At 36.8% G+C, this 23,856-nt stretch overlaps 1 protein-coding gene across 16 annotated transcripts in view; it reads left to right on the top strand.

Annotated features, from left to right (window-relative positions):
• Nucleotides 1–23,856, top strand: part of LOC131149194 (rRNA (cytosine-C(5))-methyltransferase NOP2C) — a 169,378-nt gene that overhangs the window by 105,003 nt on the left and 40,519 nt on the right. For all 16 annotated transcript variants that reach the window (XR_009135167.1, XR_009135166.1, XR_009135165.1 and 13 more), the window contains one exon: nt 20,792–21,003. Coding sequence is in view for 10 of the 16 variants with exons in the window: in XM_058099426.1 (XP_057955409.1) it covers nt 20,792–21,003 (212 nt within the window). In the remaining 6 variants the exon portion in view is untranslated. The remainder of the gene's footprint in view (nt 1–20,791; nt 21,004–23,856) is intronic.

The raw sequence follows: 23,856 nt of genomic DNA, 5'->3' as shown, positions 1-23,856 counted from the left end.
ATAGCAAGAAACGGAAGATAAAAAGATAGTAAACCTGATTTTAGAGCCTAAGCTCTGATACTAAATGATGCGAACCTCAATCGACACGCGTTGAGACCCAACAAACAATGTTGGAATGCTTGCCCAAGAAAGCTTAAATTCAGATTTTGATAGGAAACTCCGACCCAACGTTTATAAGTGAAACGTGAACCAAAAGTAGAAAGTAACAAACTCCGACCCAATGATTATGGATTAATCATGAACCGAAGGTATAAAATTTGAACGCAACAAGGAAGAATCCTTGATAAGTTCGCAAGTTCTTTGAAGAACCAAAGAAGAAACAAATCCTCACTTTTCTTGATTTCTATTCTATCAATAATTTAGCTCTTACAATGGCTATATATATAGCTAGCATGGGGGACAAGGATAATAAACACTTAACAATTCCCATATAGACATGGGAGACAAGGACTGTAAATATACCAACTTACTAGACACATTAATGACTCTCACAACTTACTAAAATCCCATGCAAGCTAAGTTGTCTTACAAATTACAAATTAAATGTAAAGACAAAAGGTCAAAAGTCAAATCCCCTAATTGACTAGCACACCATTAATAAGGAGATTACAGCCATTAAGCAAGATTAGCTTCATCCAAAACATGAATTAAATTTATTAAGCCTTCATCCTTGTTTGGGCCAAGCTTGGAGTGCCCCGTTTTTGAATAAGCCCAAATATCTTGAATTAGCCCATGAAGTGCTTCTTTGATCTTTTTGGATCTCGCTCTAGTGATGGGCCCAAATAGGAACATGCAATGGATCTTTTGATGGTGTTTGTTGATTCTCATCATATAGTATTGGCTGTTGATTCGATAGACTAAGGTGGGAAAATTTCTAGAGTTAGGACTGGCGTGGAAAGGGAAGCAGTATTTAGTATTCGTCCTTGGCTGCACTAAATGTGAAGGATGGTGAAGTTTTGCAAAGGGTTTCTACAAGATAGCTGAGAAATTTTGTCATGAATCTGAAGGTAACGGTGAAGGAAGCCCTTCAACTCCCAGATTGTGGAGTCAAGTGATGTTGGAAGGGAAAATACGCAAAGATGAAGATAAAGGCGATGGTTGTAGAAGTCGTATTCAAACATGGAAGCAAAGTGTGGAGTATGGGAAAGGAACAATTTGTTTTCAAAGTGGGGGCCGAGTTGTAGCTAAAGGACCTTACAATTTCGTTGTCAGAAATTACAACTAATCGATCAGAGAATGTCCATAGAGTTGGGGCATCTAGGGTTTTGGAAGAGGCTGCAAAGATAGTAGAGGCAACTAGGGTTGTCTTGTTGAAGATGAGGCAAAAAATTTTGGGCTGAGATGCGTGGTTTTTCGTTTTGTACTTGGGCCAAGTAATTGAAAGAGGAGGAGCTTCTTTTTGAACCAACTTGGGCCAATTTATTAAACAAACCCATAGTCTTGTCAAAAAGGATTGCGACCATTTTTTGGAAACAAAGGAGGTTTCTTCTCAGATGGGTCATTCTCAGTTGGGCCATTCTTTTAAATAGGTCCATTGTTTGAATATTGTTATAGAGCCCAACATGGTGATACAATTATTCTAGATGTTCTTTTTTCAAATAAGACCCAAGAGGACTCTTCGCTGGTATTTTTAAACCGAACATTGTTCGGTTTGGGAGTGAGGGATTGAAAAAAGCACACTTGCGAGAAGATGTAATAGAAGGAATCCTTAGTTGGAGCAATAGCTAATAGAAGTTGGATTGAAAATTGAGGGAGTTCAAGAACAACCCACATTTCAAACGCAATTTCTCTCATTAACGGGTGTATATGATCAAGGCACTTAATATATATGTTGTCTTGCAAGCAAAATCTAGGTACAAACCTTATCTTGCAACAGAATCATGATGATCAAAAGGTTCTTAATCTTCCTTAGAAAAAAGATTACTGAACAGATTAGAGGGAAAATGGCTATAAATAAAGTCTTGTTCCAAGAAATTTTGGAATTTTTGTTGATAATTCTATTTCTTTGGTGGGACAAGAGATTCCTGTAGTAGAAATGTAGTGTGATTAACAACAGTAGGGGTTTCATAAAAAATCATGATTCTTGTGAGGTCGATAGTCAAGGGAACAATGTTGGTTTGGGGGGTGGGGGGACCAAATTGTAAGAAAGAAACTTCAGATATTTTCAGGGTTTACCCTCATTGGAAGGAATAACTAACGGGTGTTGAAATGAGGAAAAGTTTTGACGAAAAGCAAGCTAAACCTGTTGAGGTAACAAGAAAATTTTTAAGGAGAGATATAGGAGGTAATTTTAGCATACTAGAAGAATCACTTGGCCAGAAGGGTGTGACCAGTGAGGTGTTGAGTAGTTGGAATGGAAAAAAATTGGGGAGACTTTTTAGATAATGACGGTACGGACATTAGCGATTTTGATTGTTGGGGGTTTGCTGAACATTATGGTTATGTTTCTGATTCATTTGATAAACTTGGGGATTTAACTTATGTGCCACCTCCTCCGTTGGAAGGATTGGAGGGAATTAGTCTTTTACAAAATGATGGTACAAAAGAAAAGCAACTGAGAAAAGATGGAAATTTGCCCTTCTAGAGTAGGTTTTTGGGGAAAATCTTCAAACTCGGCAAGTGTTGGATAAATTGGCTCTACACATGTCAGATTACAGAGAAAATGAAATTTGGATGGATGTTGGTAAATCTAAGGTTAAGAAGGGTAAGAGGGAATTAAAAAAATTGAAGTGTTCAGTGAATTATGATGGGAAGGGTTTAAAGAGGGGTTTTCTTGGGTAATGTCTATGTAGTTTATTTATTTATTTATTTTTTTTGCTTTATTGAGGAATTCTTATCTCTGCCCACAATGTAATTTCTCTCTCTCCTAATACATCTGCTTTTATTATAAAAAAAAAGGAAATAAATTGTCCAGGAAACACAGACCCTCTAGGAGGCCAAAATTTCGGTCGACACATTTTAGACACGGAGACACATCTGACATGGCCCGATAGATGTCCAGAATGCGTGAAACATGTCTTGGACACTCTCGGACATGCTGCAACACGCCCTTGATATGTTTGCAAGACTTTTGTTGCAAAACATTGTAGTTTTTTTGCTTTGGTCCCTTTACAAAAAACCAACAAAAAAAAGTGAAGTGACAAACTTCAATGCTCGAGATTCCTCCTAGATTTAGAGCCCTAGTGCGAGATCTTCATCCTCAATGCCTGGACCTCCTAACCTGCTTTGCTAAAAACATCCATTCCTTTTCTAAGTTCAAAACATGTTGCTTCCTTTTTGCTTGCCTTCTACGGAAGCATTGAATTAAATGTGCGTCTAAATGATGTCTATATTTCAGTTTAAATTGAAATTACCTCAATATTTTCATGTAAAAATGTCATCTAAAAGAAAAATATGCCTATATATGTATATATAATATTCATATTAATTAATCAATGTAACCTGGCCGTATGTTTGAATGATTTCTATATTTCAGCTTTAATAAAAATTTCCTCAATAGTTTTCATCTAAAAATTTCATTTAAAAGAAAACTATGCATATATATAATGTTCATATTAATTAATAAACGTAACTTGGCTGTGTTGTATTCTCATTTTTTCAAAATTGTTGTATCATTTCATATTGGTCTCGATGCTTCCCAGAAAACTATGTTAGTTGTGTTGAGTAAGAGTTTTGGGCCATGACCCATAATACATATGAGCTTGTTTGGCTAAAGAACATGTTGGAAGAACTTGGATTTCCACGCTCTTGCCCTATGGAGTTGATGTGTGATAATTAAGGTCCTATTCATATTGCCTCCAAACCAATTCCTAGAGGGGAAGAAACACATTGAAGTTGATTGTCACTTTGTTTGGGAGAAACTTGTGTAGAAGCTCATTACAATCACTTATGTCAAGTCTATGTTTCAACATTCTGATTTATTCACTAAAATTCTAGTGGGTGCTTATGTTAAATCCATTTTTAATAAGCTAGGAGTATATGATATTTATGCTCCATCTTGAGTGGTGGCGTTACTAGTTTAGTTATTTAGCATTGTTTATGTGTGTTATTGTTTTGTTAGTGAGGAATTATGATCATTGTTATACACATGGCATATATTATAAGTAGAGGAGAGGGGAGAGGCCTATCATTGTGATTAGGTCTTCCAATTTACACAATACTCTAAACAAGGATTGGGGCATTAGTAATTGGTGTTATGTTGACAGTAGAAGTGGCTACAAATTTTTAGGAATCTTCTTATAGAGGAGGGTTTGGAAAGGCTGATTATTAAGGGATTGGAGTGGAGTCCTCTTCCAGTTAGATGGTAGTCTTGGGTGGGGAGGGCTTTTAAGGAAGAGGAGGTGATCGTGTCTGGTTTAGAGGGAGATACGACTCTTGGGCCAGATGGTTTTAACTTAGCTTCTATTTTTTTTTTCGGGAGCAATGTTTTAAAAGATTCAATCGAGGCTCGCCTCAAGGCAAGGCATGCCTAAAATGCCTTGATGCTCAATATAAAATACCAAATTCGCAAAAGGCTGACGCATTACATGCTGAGGCTAACACATTTTTACAAAAAGAATGCCTTTGGCGCATTTTTAGTTGTGTCTTACACATTTTGGGTGTGTGATTCTCAAGTTAAAATTGGTTAGAAAATTTTAACTACATGATTGTATAAAGGAATTCCATAATATGATTTGATTTCTAAAACTCTTGAACCTCAACCTTTCCAAAATAACGGAGTTGTATCTTACATCATGAAAATAGTTTGAACTTTGTAATGGTATTGCTATATTTTGTCATAATTTTTGTCATGTATTCGAGTAAACAATTTTTGAATGGCCAACAAGTTTGCAAAAAGTATATCTATTTTTTATTTTTCACATTATATTTGTGATTTTATTAATTTTTAATTTATTTTTAAATATATATAATTTATTTGACATATTTTTATCTTAAAAACAAATTCTCAAAAGGCTTACGCCCCAACGCCTTGAGGCTTATGCATCGCCTCTTAAGGGTTAAAACACCTTGCCTTATGCCTTCGCCTTTTAAAACAATGTTCATGAGTATTGGGATGCGGTCAAGGAAGACTTTATGAGATTGTTTTATTTGATTCATGGTAATGGTAAGTTAGGGAAGAGTGATAATTATATATTCATTACTTTAGTGCCCAAAAGAAGGACTATTAAGGTGTTAACATGTACAATATCATTGCTAAGGTTCTTGTTAATAGGTTTAGTTCCACTTCCATTGTAGTGATAATATTTCTTTTTGTACGATGTGCTTTTGTGGGGGGAAGCAGATTTTGAATGCTATTTTAGTAGCTAATGAGGTGGCAGAGGTTGTTCGTCATAGAAAGAAAAGGGCATTTTGTTCAAATTAAATTTTGAGAAGGCTAATGATGGTGTTAGTTGGGAGTTCTTGGATATGGTGCTTTTGAGGAAGAGATTTAGTGTTAGGTGGAGGATTTGGATTAGGGGTTTATTAAATGCTTATTTTTCTGTGATTATTAATGGGCAACCTAGAGAATGTATTAAATTTTTAGGGGGTTAGGCAAGGGGATTCTCCTTGTTTTTATTTATTCTTGTGGTGGATGTCTTGAGCAGAATGATAGATGGGGCTGTTGATAGGGGGTTGTGAGGGGGAACAAGGCGCGTAGAGAGGAGGTGATAGTGTCTCATTTGTAGTTCGCTGATGATACCATTATTTTCCTTGATAACCATGTTGACAAATTTGTTAATATCCTCACCATTCTTCAGATTTTTTTGAGAAAGTGTGTGGTCTTAAAAATTAATTTGGAAAGAAGTGAAGTTGGGCTGGTTAATCTCAGCTATGAAAGGATTTTGGAGCTGAATTCCCTGGTCATATGTACAATTTTAGAGAGATCTTTGACTTATTTGGTGGTTCCTTCAGGAGGAAAACCACTCTCTTTAGCTCTTTGAGATCCTGCGGTGACCAAGGTTGCGAAGTGGCTTGATGGTTGGAAAGGGGTGTTGTTCTCTTTAGCTTTACAAATATTCCTCTGCCATTTCTCTCTTTTTTCAGATTTTGAAGGGGTGGCTAGAAAGCTTGAGAATGTTTTGAGGGATTTCTTATTGTCAGGTGTAGGGGAGGGGGGAGATCATTTGGTTAATTAGGTGGTGGTTTGTAGGTCGAAGGAAGAGGGAGGGCTGGGTCTTGGTAACATATCATCTATAAACATTGCCCTTTTTGATAAGTGGTTGTGGCGGTTTACCTTGGAGGTGAATTCCCTTCGGCACAAAATAATAAAGAGTAAATATGGCAATCAAGAAAATGGTTGGGATGCTAAGTTAGGTCTTAGAAGTTCTTTTGAGAGTCCTTGGATGACGTGGACGTTCATTTCGCAGGTTCGCCCCTTTGTTCCTCTAACAAAGTTTCAGTTGGGTAGAGGCAATCATATTAGGTTTTGGAAAGATGCTTGGTTGGGGGAGTTCCATTATCTTATTCATTTGCACTCATATATACTCTTTGCCCTTGCCACAATGATGTGATCTCCTTATGTCTCATTTTTGAGAAATATTTCTTTTCTGGAGACTTCCATTTTATAAGGGGTTTAAGTGAAATAGAGGTGGACCGGTGGTCTTATTTGCTTATTGTTCTAGAGGGTTGCCATATGTCCTGTAGGAGTGATGGTAGGGTTTGATCTTTTTGGATTCTTCAGGTATCTTCTCCCATTGTATCAAGGCTGATGTGGTGTTTCCTCTCTATACAGATATATGGGAGACTAAAGTTCCTTCTAAGATAAAGGCGTTTGTTTGGCTGGTCATGCTTAATAGAGTTAACACCAACAATCTGCTGCAGAGCAGAAGGCCTTCTAAAGCATTATCTCCTGATATGTGTTTATGTGTGAGAAAAACTCTGAAGATGTCTCTCTAATTTGTTTCTTCACTATTCTTTTCCTTGGGGCTTGTTGAATCCATTTTTTGGTGTTCTTGGTGAAGAGTGGATTTGTCCAAAGTTGGTGGTGGAGTTCTTGCATATTTCTTTTACTGTTTCTGAAAAGATGAGGATGGTAAGAGGCTGCAGAGGTTTGCTATATGGGCTGTGTTTAGGGGAATTTGGCCAGAGAGGAATGGTAGACAGGATGCAATATTTGGCTTCACTTTGGGCTTGTCGTTTAGGCTGTTTTAAGGGTTGTTGCTTTCAGGATGTCATTTGAGGTTGCATGGCTTTATTATTTTGATTTATTTTTTCCCTTTTCTGGTTCTCTTCAATTGTGTCTGTTTCTCTCCTGGTTTAATAAAGCTTCTTTTTCTGTTAAAAAAAATTGTGCACTAGTTATTTGCAAATCATGAACATAATTTTGATACTTCAATGCTAAAAGTTATCCTCAATGATTTGAGTTACCTCTTGAACATTTCAGAAGGGATCATAATTACTGACTGACCAACTTGATTTTGAGGTATACTTTTTATGATGGGATAATTGGATAAATCTTGCAGCTTTGAAATCCATATGATAATCCTCAGCCTAGGACAGGAGTCTTTGCATAATTGGATTTGAAGTTTTATGCTTATCCCTATCACACTATAACATGCGAACATCAAATTTAGAAAAATATTCTGATATTCTAAAATACAAATGGTTAATGTTATGCTATTGGTTTACTCATTGTTTCCAATAAGGAGGGACCTACTTCTCTTTCAAAGCGACGAATGGTTTTTGAAAATACCCTATGTACCTTTCAATCTTTTGCCAATATTCTTTTGACAATCCAAAGAGTATTGATTTAGCGAATGGCTGTGTTGTTGATCAGAAAATCTATATGAATAATAATAATTCTCTTATGGAAGCCAGCCAATCTAAGAAAAAGTGAGGATTTGAACAGCCATAAAAAATCAATGGGACATCTAGGTTTAGTCATGTAACCAAATGTTTCAGAATGATTTTTTTTTTCTTGTGATAAATAAAAGTAAAGAATGGGTTTGTAAGGATATGAGTGGAGGAAACAAATATATGATTTGATGTTAGAAGCTGACAATGATTTTTTTTTTCCCGGCCTTATATTGAAGAGAAGGAATTAGGAACACACAAAGGTATAGGCCTCATGCAAATTAACTAGCTTCCTAATATGATAAGAAACATTAAATTAAACTTCAGGGAGTACAAGTACGTACTTGTGTCGATGTAGCCTTACCAAAATGTAGTTTGGCTGTTTCTTGCAATTCCATGAGGTCTTTCCTCAAGTCCATCAATGTTGCAATGAAAACTATGAATCACTTGCAAAGAATCTTAATATCTTGAGGGTTCTTGTGTATTTTCTGCTTACCTGGTGCCTTCAATCATGCTTCATATTCTGACTCAATCTTTTCTGCAATCCCTTAGAAATTAAATTAAATCTTTACTGTAAACAGTCAGATTCTTGCAAAAATACTCCAACATATTGCGGCAAATCTGGAGCTCATGATGGCACTTGGCAGCATCAATTTATGTTCTGAATTTTTACACTAGATCTTCAATTTATTGCATTCATATTCAATTGTTTTCAGTATTCTTGAAAATGTCATGAAAAATTACAATTTTATTTGCACAGAAAATCTCAGTTTGACAATCTGTTGGGTCACAAGGATCACCCACACCGCAATTGACAAAGAGGCAAATTAAAATTGCATAAAATAAAATTAAATAAATTCACAACACAGGAAGTTTAATTGGTTCAACATAGACCTGGCAAAGCGGATCGGGTCGGTTTATCCGTGGCGGATAAGGCGGATTATCAGGTGAAAAAATCATAATCCATATTCGACTCGTTTAAGTGGCGAAATAGGCGGTTTCGGGTTGGATAATTCATGGCAATATAATTTTATTAATAATTTATTTTTTGTCATAATAATTTAAGTTGTATATGATAACTTGCGATTAGTTTGTGTATTAACTTTTTTAGTAACTATATCAATCATTCAATCATTTATACTAATTAACAACTCCTGATTCATGCAAGTAAAACTGTAAGCAATAAAACATAATAAATTAGTCCAAATCCAACTCAAAATAGAAACTCAAACCATGTGACTCGTGTGAGCCTAAAATTTAAACATTATAACTGTTCTTAAAGCATGTGAGTTTCTTTAAATACAACTATTTTCAAATCGTGTGAATCTCTCAAAATAAAATTATCAACAAACTAAAAAAAGTCTCAATCCATCCTTCAAATAACTTTAAAATCATTTGAATGCCTTGAATTAATTGAAATGCTTTCATTTGTGACATCAAAGTTTTCATCTTCTTCTCTTTGTATGCCTATCATGAAAGAATTCAAAATATAATTTATGAATCGAATAACATAAATTGAACTTATTAATTAGCATCTCAAAAGTTACAAGTTATCAAATTGGAAAAAATATTTACGAATAATTTATTCAACACTACAAGTTAAAACAAATAAACAATAATTTATTGACTACATAATTTTCAAAGATAAATAGAAGCACTAGCTGCGCAGCCTGTGCTAGTGTAGTAACGCAGCCTGCGCTAGTGTAGTAATATTCAAATAAAGTCAAATAGAGCAAGATGATACACTAGATGAGGTACGACCTGCTCTTTCAGCTTGAGCAATATCTTCAGCAAGTTCTTCCTTATCTACAAAATCTTCAATTGCATTCAAAATTCAAAAGATAAATAAATATTGCATAATACATAGTAATTATAATAACATAGAAATATAATTAAATAAGTGTACCTTCTCGACTATACAGCCAATCACGAGTTAAAATGATAGTTTCAGCATTATCAGGCGTAAGAGAACTACGTGACATATTTATCACTTTTCCTCTAATACTAAATGCTAATTTCGATACAACAGTTGATATTGGAATTGATAAGATATCCTTTGCCATTCGAGAAAGAATTGGATACCTATATTCATGACTCCTCCAAAAGTCCAAAATATCCAATTCTTTATCACAATCTACCGTCCGCTCTCTAAAAAACATTTCTAGTTCTGACATTGGAGCTTCTTCATCTTCCTTAGCAAAAGCTTTAAAACCCTAAAAACAAGTATATAACAATAGAAATATACAAATTTTATAAATTTATAATAAAAGTAAAATAAAATTTGCACTTTAAAAAACATCTTACTTTTAGTGTTACATCAACTGATGTTGCAATAGGTGTCATATGACCACGATCATGACTAGTAGTTGCTTCAAAGGAAGGCATTTTCTTAGAAGTTGAAGGGGAGTGGTTCTTCACATACTCATCAAAAAGAGAATGCATCTCACGCTGGATGTCGTTTACTCAATCTTTCCAAGACATTGGTTGCACTTCTTTTAAACAGAAAGATACAAATTGTATCTTGAAACGAGGATCCAGAATAACAGCCATAGCCAAAATTTTACTATAATCTGACCAGTATTTGTCAAATTTCCCTTGCATTTGACTAGCCACATTCCTTAAAAAGACATCATTACCCCATGCCACACAAAGTAAAGTTACTTGTACCTTCCATACTCCTTGAAAGTATAAATTTGCAGTTGGATAAGATGTCCTAGAAAAAATATTTGTTAAGTCATAAAATCCCTTCAAGAAACAAGCAATTTTCTCAATTTCCTTCCATCCATCATCATTTGGGCAAAACTTGAAATTCTCCTCACTAAACTTGAATTGGCAAATAGCATCTCTATAAAACAAAGCACTTTCAAGCATCATATAAGTAGAATTCCACCTAGTAGGACAATCTTGGCGAAATCCTCTCACACGTGGCACTCTCACCTTTTCACAACATTCATGAAATCTAAACTTCCGATGTTGTGAATGCTTCACATATTTGACATAATCTCGTATTTTGTCCACAGCCAAATGAGATAATTTTAGGCCATCTTGCACAATGAGATTTAATATGTGAGTGCAACAACGAACATGAAAAAACTTTCCTTTCCTTACCAAAGCATTTTTCAAATTCAGATTAGACTTCAAAAACTCTACAAAACAGTTATTGGATGTACCATTGTCCAATGTTATGGAAAATAGCTTCTTGTCTATACCACAATTCACCAATAAGTCCATGACTTTGTTACTAAGTGTTAGACCGGTGTGTGGAGGTGGCATGCTTGAAAAACTCAACACTTTCTTCTGCAGCTTCCAATTTTTATCCACAAAATGTGCAGTTAAACATAAATAGCCATAAGTATTTAATGAAGTCCATAAGTCTGAAGTAAGAGAAATTCTACTAGAATTATTCAACAGAAGTTCACGAATGTGCTCTTTTTCCTTGAAAAAAACCCTCATAACATCAGCTTTTACAGTATTTCTTGTCACAAATTTTGTCTTTGAATTTAATTCTAAAGCCCATTCATGAATTCCTTCATACTCAACAAAAGAAAAGGGCAAATTGTGTCTCACAATTGCCATTGCCAACTTCCTACATTGTACAGCTTGATCAAGTTTTTGTGTATGAAAAGACAACTTTCCATCACCTCGACTCATTAGCATTTGTTTCAAATCATTGTTTTTCTTTCCTATGCAATTTTTTTATATGACAATGTAAGTTTGATGTCCCAAAGTTCTTACTATGGTAGAGATATTTCTTAGGACAATACTTACATTGGACATATTGTTTATCTCCACTTTCAATCAACTCAAAATCTGTCCAAATATTAGATGTTTTTTTCCTAGCTCTTTTTACCTGTGGAGTTGTTTAATTTGTGGGTTCTATGTTTGATGAATCTAGCAACTAAACTTCTTCACTCATTTCATCATTTTGATCAATTGAATTCGCTATTGACTGAGACATTTTTTTTCCCAAATCCTTGTAATGCACTGCAAAAAATTAAAAAATGGGATTAACAACATATAATCGGCAAAAGAATTTAAAGAGAAAAAATCTTTAAATGTTAACACTTGAAACACCACTGCACTAACAAGTTGAAAAAATTTCAAGAAATTTCTAAAAATTTCACAATCAAAAGGCACAACATCAATTATAAAGAATAATTTGCCACTTATGCATTTTCACAAGCTTCATTTAAGAAAACATGATGTTCCAAAAGGTGAATTCTTCAAAATAAGACCCTTAGTTCCATTTAAAATTTTGCACTCAAAAGGCACATCGCCTTTATGCCCATGGAAATGCCTAAATGATGACATTTCAAATTGAGGATTCTTCAAAATAAGACCTTTGGCTCCATTTAACAGAGTAGAGAAAGCCACAAAAAAAAATTGCAATAGTATTACTAGCTTAAATTTTTAAAGAGAAAATGGATTTATATTTAGAATATAGAATAATATTAGTAATAAATTGCCTTTGTTTTCCAGTTGACCAGGAGGTTAGATAACAAAAAAAATAGACTAATCACCACTTGGACATTTTAACAAACATGTAACGAAACATGTAATGAAACATGATATTGTAAAAAGCGAAACAATGCCTTTCATGTTCTTCGAAATGCCTAGAAGTCATTTCAAAATTTGGATCCTCTTCAATACCAAAATTTTAGCTCCATGGAAAAAAGCAAAAAATTGTGTGGAACTGCCATTTTTTGACTGCAATTGTGGGAAAAGGCAGACATAGACATGAAGTCCATGGCAAAAATGAATTTAGTAATTAAGACATGGGGGCTTGCAAGCTTCAGACACAATGGATAGATGCTGATGAATTGACTGCTGATATTAATTTATTTTTGTATTGATCATGAAGTTTGAATTTTATTTTCTTTTTATTTTGGATAGAAAAGTATTATATAAAGAAAGAAGAAGGCACAAAGAAAACGTGAAATTTTTGAAGAGAAGAAAAAAAATAGAAAATGCTAATACAAGAAGACCACCCAAACTAGGTTTGAGGCAATCGATCGTGGTGACTCTCAGCAACACCAGTAATGCCAAAACACCTTGTATTGAGCATTTAGTCCCAAATCAAGTCCATAGAAGACCCATGGTCTAGAAAAATCTGGGCATTTCTCTCCAATCAAATAACCAAAATAACAACGTAAGTAGAATTCCACCACAAGGTCCTTAAGAATTTTTACGCCTTCCAAAATCTCTAAATTCAACCACCAAGAAATCCTCCAAAGAATAAGGGCACCCATAACACTTCCCAACAGGCCAAAAATCTTGTTCCATAGACACCAGGCCACAAGACTGAGAATAAATGAGCACGATGCTTATTACCATAGCTACACAAGACACAAACATATGAACATAAAGCCTAATAAGGTCTCTTAACCTGCAAGGCTAGAGCAAATCATTGGTGTTAACCCTATCAAGAATGGTGATCTACACAACACCTTTACCTTTGAAGGAACTTTAGCTCTCCACAATTTATTTGCAAGATGAAAAGAATGATGAGATGTGTTCAGGTGAGTACATAATCATTTACAAGAGAAAACACCATAATTATCCAAACACCAATCCTAAAATCCCCACAATGGTAATAACTAGAAGAATCCAAGAACCACATGAGAGAGTTCCTCAAGCTCCCCATCATTAAGGTTAAAACAAAAGTGAAAATCCCAAACAATGCTGCTGAACATACTAAAAAACTGATGAACATGGAAAGCAAAAAGCAGATCTGTAGAAGAAGGGGAAGAATACTTACAAATTCGAACTTCGATGCAGATGAACTCACGAACTCACGAACATTCAAAGACGAGCTTGCGAGGAGCTCCTTCTGGTTCGAAAATGTCCATGACGAACTCGCGAAGGGCTCCTGCTGGTTCACAGTATGGAAGACCAACTCATGAAGGCCAGAGGGCTTCGAAGGGTCATAGAAGAAGACCAGAATGAAGGGTCTCTCACTCAGTCTCTCTCTCCTCTCGTGCTGGCTCTCTGAACAGAGATGCTCGTCACACTCGAATGAAGAATCGAATAGAGCAGGCAGCTAGGGCTCGAATTGAATAGGGCATTAGGTGATTAGGGATTTAGGGTTGGCCTGGGAGTGGAGTGGGAGGGGGCGAGCGGGGCGTGTGGCCATGGGCACTTGGGCAGTGGGCTCACTAGGCTGGCTGGGTTTGGACTTTGGCTGTAGCCTGTTGGGCTTTCCTGGGTTACTAATGTAAGTGGGTTGGCGGATATCTGCCGGATAAACCCGACCCGACCCGCTAAGGGGGTGGATATGAAAATGAAAAACCATATTCGACTTGTTTAGCAAACAGATAATTATAAGTCGGTTAAAACAGGTCGGGTGCGGTTCGAATTAACGGATTTTGATCCATTTTGCCAGGTCTAATTCAACACTTAGCCTACGTCCATGGGGATTCTAACATGAGTTCAATAAACCAACAAGTGAGTTTATCACTCCTCTTCAAACAATTGTGAGAACTCAGAACACTTTCCTAATCCAAGAAAAGAAACATATAGAGAGAAGAACCCAAAGGTGAAGCCTTTCACAAACTTTCTCTTGTCTTGAACTTACACTTAACAAGGCACACCTCCCCAAACGGCAATGAGACCCCAGTCCTTGCATAGACCCAACATGCATATAATGATCAGCCACCCAATAGATAACCATGCTATAAAATCAATGCAATGACTTAGAAAAAACAATGCTGTTGCATCCTTGGGAAGAGTAGCCATGCACATTTATTCCACAAGGATACCAAGTTACAAAGGTCAACCATGCATGCCTTGGAAAGAGAGGCTCCCTTCTACTGCATAAACAAACACAGAACTATTTAAATACTCTTGAAAATAAGCTTGGTATGGAAATTGTGCCCATGTCAACTAAACATTTGTGCCCATGCAATGTTCAACTTCCAAACACCCTTCTCCTTTTCATTTTTATTTTTATTTTAATTTACCATTTGAATAACCACGTGTCAGGACCAATCCAGTGCAATCAAAATATCACTATCACCCTTAGGATTTAAATTTTGTGGCTCAAAGTCGATCTATATTTAGTTTCTTACTCCAGATACTTTATAGAGCATTCAAATATTCTTCTTGCTGGTCAAAATAACTTGGCTTGGGCGACTGTGTATCAGTTTAATGAGATTTTGAATTTGTGTAAATGAGTATCAAATCTGTCATGGGGGTGCCTTGGCAACCTCCAAATGAAGTAGTAAAACTCCAACTGCAGATTCTAGTGTTCCAAAGAAGATGCTGTTGCTGATAGTTGGTTCTAACAGCAAGATATTCAGGCATGGGTTCTGTCGTTCATGGAATTCTTTTCTTTTTTTTCCCCTAGCTATGATGCACAACAAACTTACTATAAATTGTTCTACATTTATTTTGGAAACAAATCTGTCAAACCTACCATAAATTGTTGTATAGTTATTTAGGAAACAGATCTGTTAATATTTTTCCTGAATTAGGGGTCAATGCTTAATGTTAGGAGATGCTGTAATTAGGATGCTTAATTTTAGGAGATGCTGTAATTAAGGGATATATACCATTGCTGTAATTAGGAGATATTGTAATTAGGGAAAATGACTTCTATATAAGAAAAGGACCACTCGATTGAGGGTCTTCGAGCAAATCTGACATGGTATCAGAGCCAGTCTCTGAATCAACCTTGTCTTTGGTCCAATTTTTGTGTTTCTAGGCTCTGGTTTTCTGGTTTCTTGGGTGCGGGTTCTGGTTTGCAGTTTTTTGGTGAATTTCAAAAGATTCTAATTATGGCTAACAACTCCAACTCAGAAGTCTTTCAAACTCAGTTTACGGGGAAGAATTATGCTGCCTGGCGGTTTCAGTTTCAACTATTTGTCATGGGAAAGGAGTTGTGGGGTCATGTTGATGGGAGTTATCCAGCACCTACCGATCCTACTAAGTTGGTTCAATGGAAGGTGAAAGATGCTTGCGTGATGACTTGGATTCTTGGGTCTGTTGATCCACTGCTTATACTCAATTTAAGGCCTTACAAGACGGCTAAATCGATGTGGGAGTACTTGAAAAAGGTCTATCGTCAAGAACGTTCCACCCGGCGATTTCAGTTGGAAACTGATCTTGCTGCCTATTCCCAAGTACACTCTCTGTTCAGGAATATTTCTGTGGTTTTCAGAATCTTTGGGCTGAGTTTTCCAACGTTGTGCATGCCAACGTGTCGGCCGAGTCTCTCTCTGCTGTTCAAGCAGTCCATGAAGCTAGCAAAAGAGACCAGTTTTTATGAAACCAAGGCCAGAATTCGAGTCTATTCGCTCCAACCTGATGCACAGGGATCCTTCCCCATCTCTTGACGTGTTTCTGGAGCACTTCTTCGAGAGGAACAGCGTCTTCTTACTCAATCTTTGCTTCGGCAAGAGAATGCTGTCGCATACGATGCTCAAGGCAAGGGGAGGGGTCGAGACATGCGTGTGGTTCAGTGCTACAGTTGCAAAGACTATGGGCATATTGCTGCCCATTGTGCTAAAAAGTTCTGCAGCTACTGTAAACAGAAGGGGCACATAATCAAAAAATGCCCAACACATCCTCAAAACCGACCCATGAATGCTCATCATGCTACTGCTACTGGTCACACTTCAGATGGGGTAACCAGCACTCAAAATCTCACTCCAGTGTCACCTTCCACTGCTGCTATACTTGCTCTTACACCAGAAATGGTGCAGCAAATAATTGTGTCAAAATTTTCCGCTTTAGGGCTGCAAGGTAAGGGTACTATACCCTCTCAATCTTGGCTTGTTGATTCCGCTGCATCCAATCACTTGACCAGTTCTCCTGATATGCTTAGCAATGTTCATAAGTACATTGGTTCTTCTGATATTCAAGTTGCTAATGGCCATCGCTTACCGATTACTGGGGTTGGTGATATCACACCATCACTTACTAAAATTTTTGTATCACCTGGGCTTTCTACAGGTCTTATCTCGGTTGGACAATTAGTGGATGATTATTATAATGTTCAGTTTTCTCGTGATGGTTGTCATGTGCAGGATCTGGTGTCAGGGAGGACAATAGAGAAGGGGCCTAAAGTTGGGAGACTGTTTCAATTATACTTTTCCATTCCTAGTAACATTTCTTTGGCTTGTACTACTGTTTCCAATAATTGTGAAGTACGGCACAAACGTTTAGGCCATCCAAACAATGTTGTTTTATCTCATTTGCTGAATTCTGGTTTGTTGGGAAAAAAAGATTCTTCTTTGCCTCATGATTTGTCTTTTGATTGTTCTACGTGTAAAATTGGAAAAAGTAAGATTCTTCCCTCCCCTTCTTCTGGGAGTAGGGCAAAGAATTGCTTTGACCTAGTTCACAGTGGTGTATGGGGCATTACCTTGTCATTTCTCGTGCTCATTATAAATATTTTGTGACATTCATAGATGACTATAGTTGGTATACTTGGTATATTTTTTGCGCTATAAGTCTGGAGTGTTTGCTGTTTTCAAATAATTTCTAGCATATGTTGAGAATCAATTTACTACTAGCTTAAGACTTTACGATTTGATTCTGGTGGAGAATATATGTCTTATGAATTTCTTGAGTTTCTTCATCACTGAGGAATTGTTTCTCATCGCTCGTGTCCTTATACGCCTCAACAGAATGGTGTGGCTGAGCGCAAAAATCGAAATTTGTTAGATGTTGCTAGGACCTTGTTACTTGCATCTTCTGTTCCTCCTAAATTTTGGGTTGAAACTTTAGCTACAGCAGTACATTTGATTAATAGGTTGTCTTCTAAAGTGCTAAATTTTGATTCTCCATACTATCGTCTGCATAAACAGTACCCTAGTTTTCTTGACTTACACACTTTTCATTGTGTCTATTTTGTGCATCTACCTTTGCATTAACGTTACAAACTCTCTGTGTAATCTGTGAAATGTGCCTTTATGGGATATAACTTATCTCAAAAAGGATTTGTGTGCTATGATGCTTCCTCCAATAAATTTCATGTATCTCGTAATGTCGTTTTCTTTGAGCATCAATGTTTCTTTCCTACTTCTCTTACATCGTCTCCTGTAGTTTCTATTCTTCCTCACTTTGATGATTTGATATGCCCTCCTTAACGCTTCAAGCCTGGTTTTGTGTATGAACGCTGTCGGCCAACTCTACCCCTTCCTGAGTCTAATTTGCCACCTGATCCTGATCCCGTTTTGCATCCTCCGCGATGATCTGGCCGTGCTTCTCATCCACTGGATAGGCATGGTTTCCCTCATACCTCCTTCACGGCTACCTTATCAACTGTGTCAATTCCTAATTCGTACTCACAAGCTGATAAACATGAGTGTTGGAGAAAGGTTATGCAGGAAGAACTTCAACCTTTTCAAGAAAATTGGACTTGGGACATGGTCCCTTGTCCTTCTCCTATCAAGCTAAGTGGGTGTAGGTGGGTTTTTTCTGTGAAACTTCGGCTTGATGGGTCTATGGACCGTAATAAGTCTCGTTTGGTTGCCCTTGGTAATTTCTAGGAGTATGAGGTTGACTATGAGGATACCTTTGCTCCTGTCGCTAAAATGACCACTGTGCGTACTATTATTGGCATTGCCGCCTCTAAAGGATGGTCCCTTTGCCAGATGGATGTGAAGAACGCATTTCTTCATGGTGATTTATAGGAAGATGTTTACATGACACCTCCTCCTGGCCTTTGCTCGTCTTCGACGTCGAATGTGTGTAAGCTGAAGTGCTCTCTGTATGGTTTGAAACTGGCTCTTCGAGCCTGGTTTGATAAGTTCCGGGCTACCTTACTTTGGTTTTCTTTCATCCAAAGCCAATATGATTCCTCGTTGTTTCTTTGTACGACTTCTGTTCATATTTTTCTTCTTCTGGTTCATGACATTGTCATCATTGGGACTGATTCTGCTCTCATTGATAAGCTCAAGCAGCATCTTCATGATTACTTCCATATAACGGATCTTGGTCCTCTCCGGTATTTCCTCGGTTTGGAAGTTTAGTCCGATTCATCTGGGGTTTTCCCGCATCAACATAAATACACGGAGGACTTGATTTCCTTGTTTGGTTTTTAGGACTCCCCTTGAATGGATACCCCTTTGGAAGTGAGTGTCAAGTATCGACGTGAGGAGGGGGATCTCCTTCCTGATCACACGATGTTTCGACAGTTAGTTGGTAGTCTCAATTATCTCACTATTACACTGCCTGACATCTCCTTTGCTGTCCAGAAAGTCAGTCAATTTATGCAGTCTTCCTCGTCACCTTCATCTTGCAGCGGTCCGCCAAATTATTCAATATTTGCGGGGTTCCTCTCACAGTGGCTTGTTCTTCTCTACTGGTACTCCTCTTCGCCTTGTGGCTTTTAGTGATGCTGACTGAGCAGGATGCCCTGATACTCGCCGTTCTGTTACTGGGTGGTGTATGTTTCTTGGTGGTTCCCTTATCTCATGGAAGTGTAAGAAACATGATCGTGTTTCCAAATCTTCGACCGAGTTAGAGTACCATGCCATGTCGGCAGCCTGCTCGGAGATTGTGTGACTCCGTGGCTTACTTGCTGAAATAGGTTTTCCTCAGTCTACTCCCACTCCTCTTCATGCTGATAATACGTGTGCTATTCAGATCACTACAAATCCCGTCTATCACGAGCGTACCAAACATATCGAAGCTGTTGATACTCGGGTTATCTCTCTTCCACATGTCTTAAGTGACCTTCAGATAGCGGACGTCTTCACCAAAGCTATGACACGACTAGTCATTAGTTTCTTGTTGGAAAATTGATGCTTCTTGATCAACCAACATCAATTTGAGGGGGGATGTTAGTAGGATAGACAACAAACTTACCATAAATTGTTCTACATTTATTTAGGAAACAAGTCTGTCAAACCTACCATAAATTGTTGAATAGTTATTTAGGAAACAAATCTGTAAATATCTTTCCTGAATTAGGGGTCAATGCTTAATGTTAGGAGATGTTGTAATTAGGATGCTTAATGTTAGGAGATGCTGTAATTAGGAGATATTTGTAATTAAGGGATATATACCATTGCTGTAATTAGGATATATTGTAATTAGGGAAAATGACTTCTATATAAGAAAAGGACCACTCGATTGAGGGTCATCGAGCAAATCTGACAGCTTCGAAGGAGAGCTGCAGTTTCTTGCCCTTATTTTTTTATAACATGTTTTTCTATTTATTTCAGAACCGGCTGAGATGGTTTTTTTCCCTCTCTATGCTTCTGCTAGCCTGGCTGCATCTGTCACATGAAAAATGATTTTTTTCCCCCCTTTTTATGTGCTTCTGCTACCGTTGTCCTCTTTGAAGAAAATGAATTCTTTCTCCTTTTTTCGTTTTCCCCTTCCATTATGGGATTGAGATTTGGGTTGTGGCCTGTGGGATTTGATTGAAGGGGCTATGCAATGGAGGAAGAGATAGCCTAGGATGGGAACAGCGCTGGACTGTGATGGGGAATTAGAATAGCAGTGGAAGTGGAGGGATTTGTGGCTCAAAAGGAAGAAGATGAGGAAGAATATAGTCGGGTGATTCTGCATTATCTATTTCGTTTTTCCTTGTCTGTTTCATCTTTCCATGGCTGATAATGATGTCACTTTTTTATGATTTTTAGTTGAACTTTCATCTCCCTGGATTTCCATGTTCGTGGGTATTTAAATGATAGAGAGGTGGAGGAACTCTATTCTTTCATTTTCTGTTGGGAAGTTGACATCCTTTCAACTAGAGGGGTATTTTGGTGTGGGATTTGGCTTTGCCAGGGGGTCTTTTCTTATAAATCTTTCTTTGATTATTTGATTGGATCTAAGATGTCTTTTCCACTTTCTTTTACAACTTGGAAGGCCAAGTTTCATAAATTCATATGATTTTTAGGTGTGAAACTGTGATTCGGACAACATTGCAGGTTTTGATTAAATTTACATTGCAGGTTTTGATTAAATTTTTCTTGGAGCTTTTTTTTTTCCCAGTATTTTTTCTTTTAGTTGTTTCTTTCATTTTCTGATTGGTGTGATAATCATGATTAACTTGACATTGCAGGCAATGGGGCCAGGGAAAATCAACAGAGTTGTGGAAGTAAAGCTGAGGCCCAAGTGAATATTCGGAGAATGAGAAATGGGCCGGGAAGAAATCACTGCATGGGTGGTAGGGTTGAAAGTTCTAAAGGTTTTTCTCCCAATAGCTTTGATCGAGTCCTTCTAGATGCTCCCTGTTCTGCTCTAGGTTTGAGGCCACGATTATTTGCTGGAGAGGTAAGATGTTATACTTATTTTATGTATTGCCTTAAACTGTTTTTAGTGGCATGCTTGCTTATATTTATATTTGTAGTTACAGTGTGTGAAATGTCAAATCTTATTTGGAAACATAGACAACCATTTGTGCATATGGGTGTTACCATGCCCAAATTCTGGACACCAATTTGTTTGCTTGGGTTTAGACTGATTCTAACAAAAGGGATGGGCTAGATTTAGTGTAAAAGAACAGTTTAGGCCAGACCAGTGTGACCACTCTTCCTAGAAACCTAGATATTTATATAGGTGGGACAAACCAAAACATGGCATACTTGCTGTTTCAAAGCCCTCGGGTTAGAAAACTCATAATTTATTTTCTTGTCTTTTCCTGCAATTCTCAAGTGTTGAAAGGAAATATATGAAAACATCAAACTGAAACCTGAGTTCATGGTACGGGTCAATAACCTGAGTTCTTGCTCCCATCCATGGTTAATCCCTGTTATAGAAGCTTACAAAAGCGGATAGAGAACTTGTGGTTGTTTATATAAACAAAGAATTATATGAAGATAATAAAGGAAAGCTACAATGAATAGGATAGGGTGTTCTCCAAACAATGACGGTTTGGAACCAAAAAGGAGGTAAAAAGGAGAAACAAGCAACCCATGATGCAAAATGGTCAAATCTTTTTTTCATTTTGGTCCATGACACTTCTCGAGAAAACCGTTGTGGGCCTAAAAAATTGGATTTGGTAAACCTTTCTTGTTCCCATCCATGGCTAATCCCTATCATAGAGAAGGTCTTAAATTTCAATTTTGATTCAAATTTTGAAGCTCTAAAAGTATGGAAATTTTTGTAGAAATTTTGATTGTGATGTCAATTTCGATTTCAATTTGAAAAAATAATGGAAATCATTAGTAAAGCATGGAATTCTTTTATGAAACTTTAAAGATGGTTAATAGACGTAATAATATAAGTTTTAGGACTAATATATTACAAGTAAAATGCATATATGTTGTGTATGAGGTGGAAAAGTTGTAATATATTATGTGTATCAAACATATTTTAAAGATAATGTACATTAAACATATTCAGTTAATACAAATGAAATTCATTAATCATTTAAATGCTATTTATTGTACAAATAATGATAATTTAGACATGAATGGTTAGATAAAATGTTGTTGTAAGTTTCTTTTTTCATATAATTTCAAAAACCCTAGTAATAATTTTTTGTTTCAAATAAAAAAAAAATAAAATTAATTGAGAAATTTCACTTCACTCCTAAATATCTCTCATTTGAATTATGAGGAAAATTTTGTTCTATCGTTAAAATTTTGAGAAGTTTTGCTAAAATTTCAAGATTTCAAAAAATTTTAGATGATTTGTTCAAATTTCACGGAAATTATGTAAGACGGAAATTGACTGCCAAACAATGATTTTTTGGAACCAAAAAGGTGAAAGAAGGGAAAAACAAGCAACCCATGATGCAAAATGATCAAATATTTTTTTTCATTTTGGTCTGTGAAACTTCTCAAGACAATTGTTGTTGGCCTAAAAGAAAATTGGATTTGATTCACCTATATGATAATTAGGGCTAGAGAAAGTGGCATAGGCGAGAGTGAAGAGAAAGGTGTATCATACAGGGGAGGGCGTCCTCAAAGAGCATCCGTACTCATGAATTTACAACTAGTAAATCTATTTGTGTTAGGTCAAGTGGAGCGGTAATGAGGAATGTGTGTAATGTAGATGGGGTGGCTAGAGAGTTTCCTTTGGAAATGGTTGATTCAGAGGTGGTGTAGATGCATTGACCTGCTGGTGATTTAGCTATGGATTGAGCTTATTAGTGCTTGCATACAGAGGTACATTGGAATTTGGGGAAGTGTGATGGAAGATCTAATGTTGATATGGTGTGTATGAAGACTGATTCAAATAAGATGTGATGTCTTGTCTTTAGACTCTTGGGTATGAGGGGCAAAAGAAGGAAAGTTATCTAGAGCATGGGATTAAGTCTTATAAAAAGGACACAGATGGTAATTGTTATATTGAAGAAAGGGAAAATTATTCAATGTCAGATTAGGATGACAAGGGTGAAAGGACAGGTTTTATTGAGGAGAAAAGAAATGGGGAGATGAATCAGACAGCAGCAGTGAGTTTGACATTGATTTTGTTGGTGATGGTGGAATTTTTCTTGATGAGGTTCATGAACAAACTGGTCTGATTCCTCTGATTTGCTTGGGGATATTCCTTTTGTGCCACCATCTCCACTTGAAGGTTTGGAGGGGGTTTCTATTTTGAGGAGGATGGTTCACTAAACTGATGTTGGTGAGTAATCAAGAGATGGTCTTTGGCTCAACCATATGGAGGAGATTAGTGGGAAGAGTGTTTAAACTCAACAGCTGATGGATAAGTTGCCATTGTGGATGTCAAATTGTGTAGGACAAGAAGAGGCTAGGAAGAGATAGCTACTAACAACTCACCTCAAGCTACAATGCATAAATATCATTCAACACCTGCTTGGCACAGGAATTGTAGAAGGCAAGCCTAAACATGGCCTCAGTGAACCAATCTCCTAGTGGTTGCATGACTTCACAAGTAGCAACAATCTGCAGCATTTCTGACAAAATGACAGTGAACTTCAGTGTGATTAGTCCTATTGCACAGACAAGATTACGTGTGTCGGATTTCTAGGGAATAAATTAGGAAATTCTATTTTTGGTTCTAGTAGTTTCAGTTTCCTATTTCTAGCCTAGAGATCTGCTGATTTTGTGGCCTTCCTAATTTGGTGGTCGTCCTCTACTATTTATCTTGTAATCGTGTCTCTTGAAATTCAATAAGAACGGTTATTCTTCTTCTAAAAAATCCTTCATGGTATCA

Source organism: Malania oleifera, chromosome 2 (genome assembly GCF_029873635.1).
Source record: "Malania oleifera isolate guangnan ecotype guangnan chromosome 2, ASM2987363v1, whole genome shotgun sequence".
Lineage (NCBI taxonomy): Eukaryota > Viridiplantae > Streptophyta > Magnoliopsida > Santalales > Ximeniaceae > Malania > Malania oleifera.
Note: the sequence above shows the minus strand (reverse complement) of the source record. Positions and strands in the feature narration are given on the sequence as shown.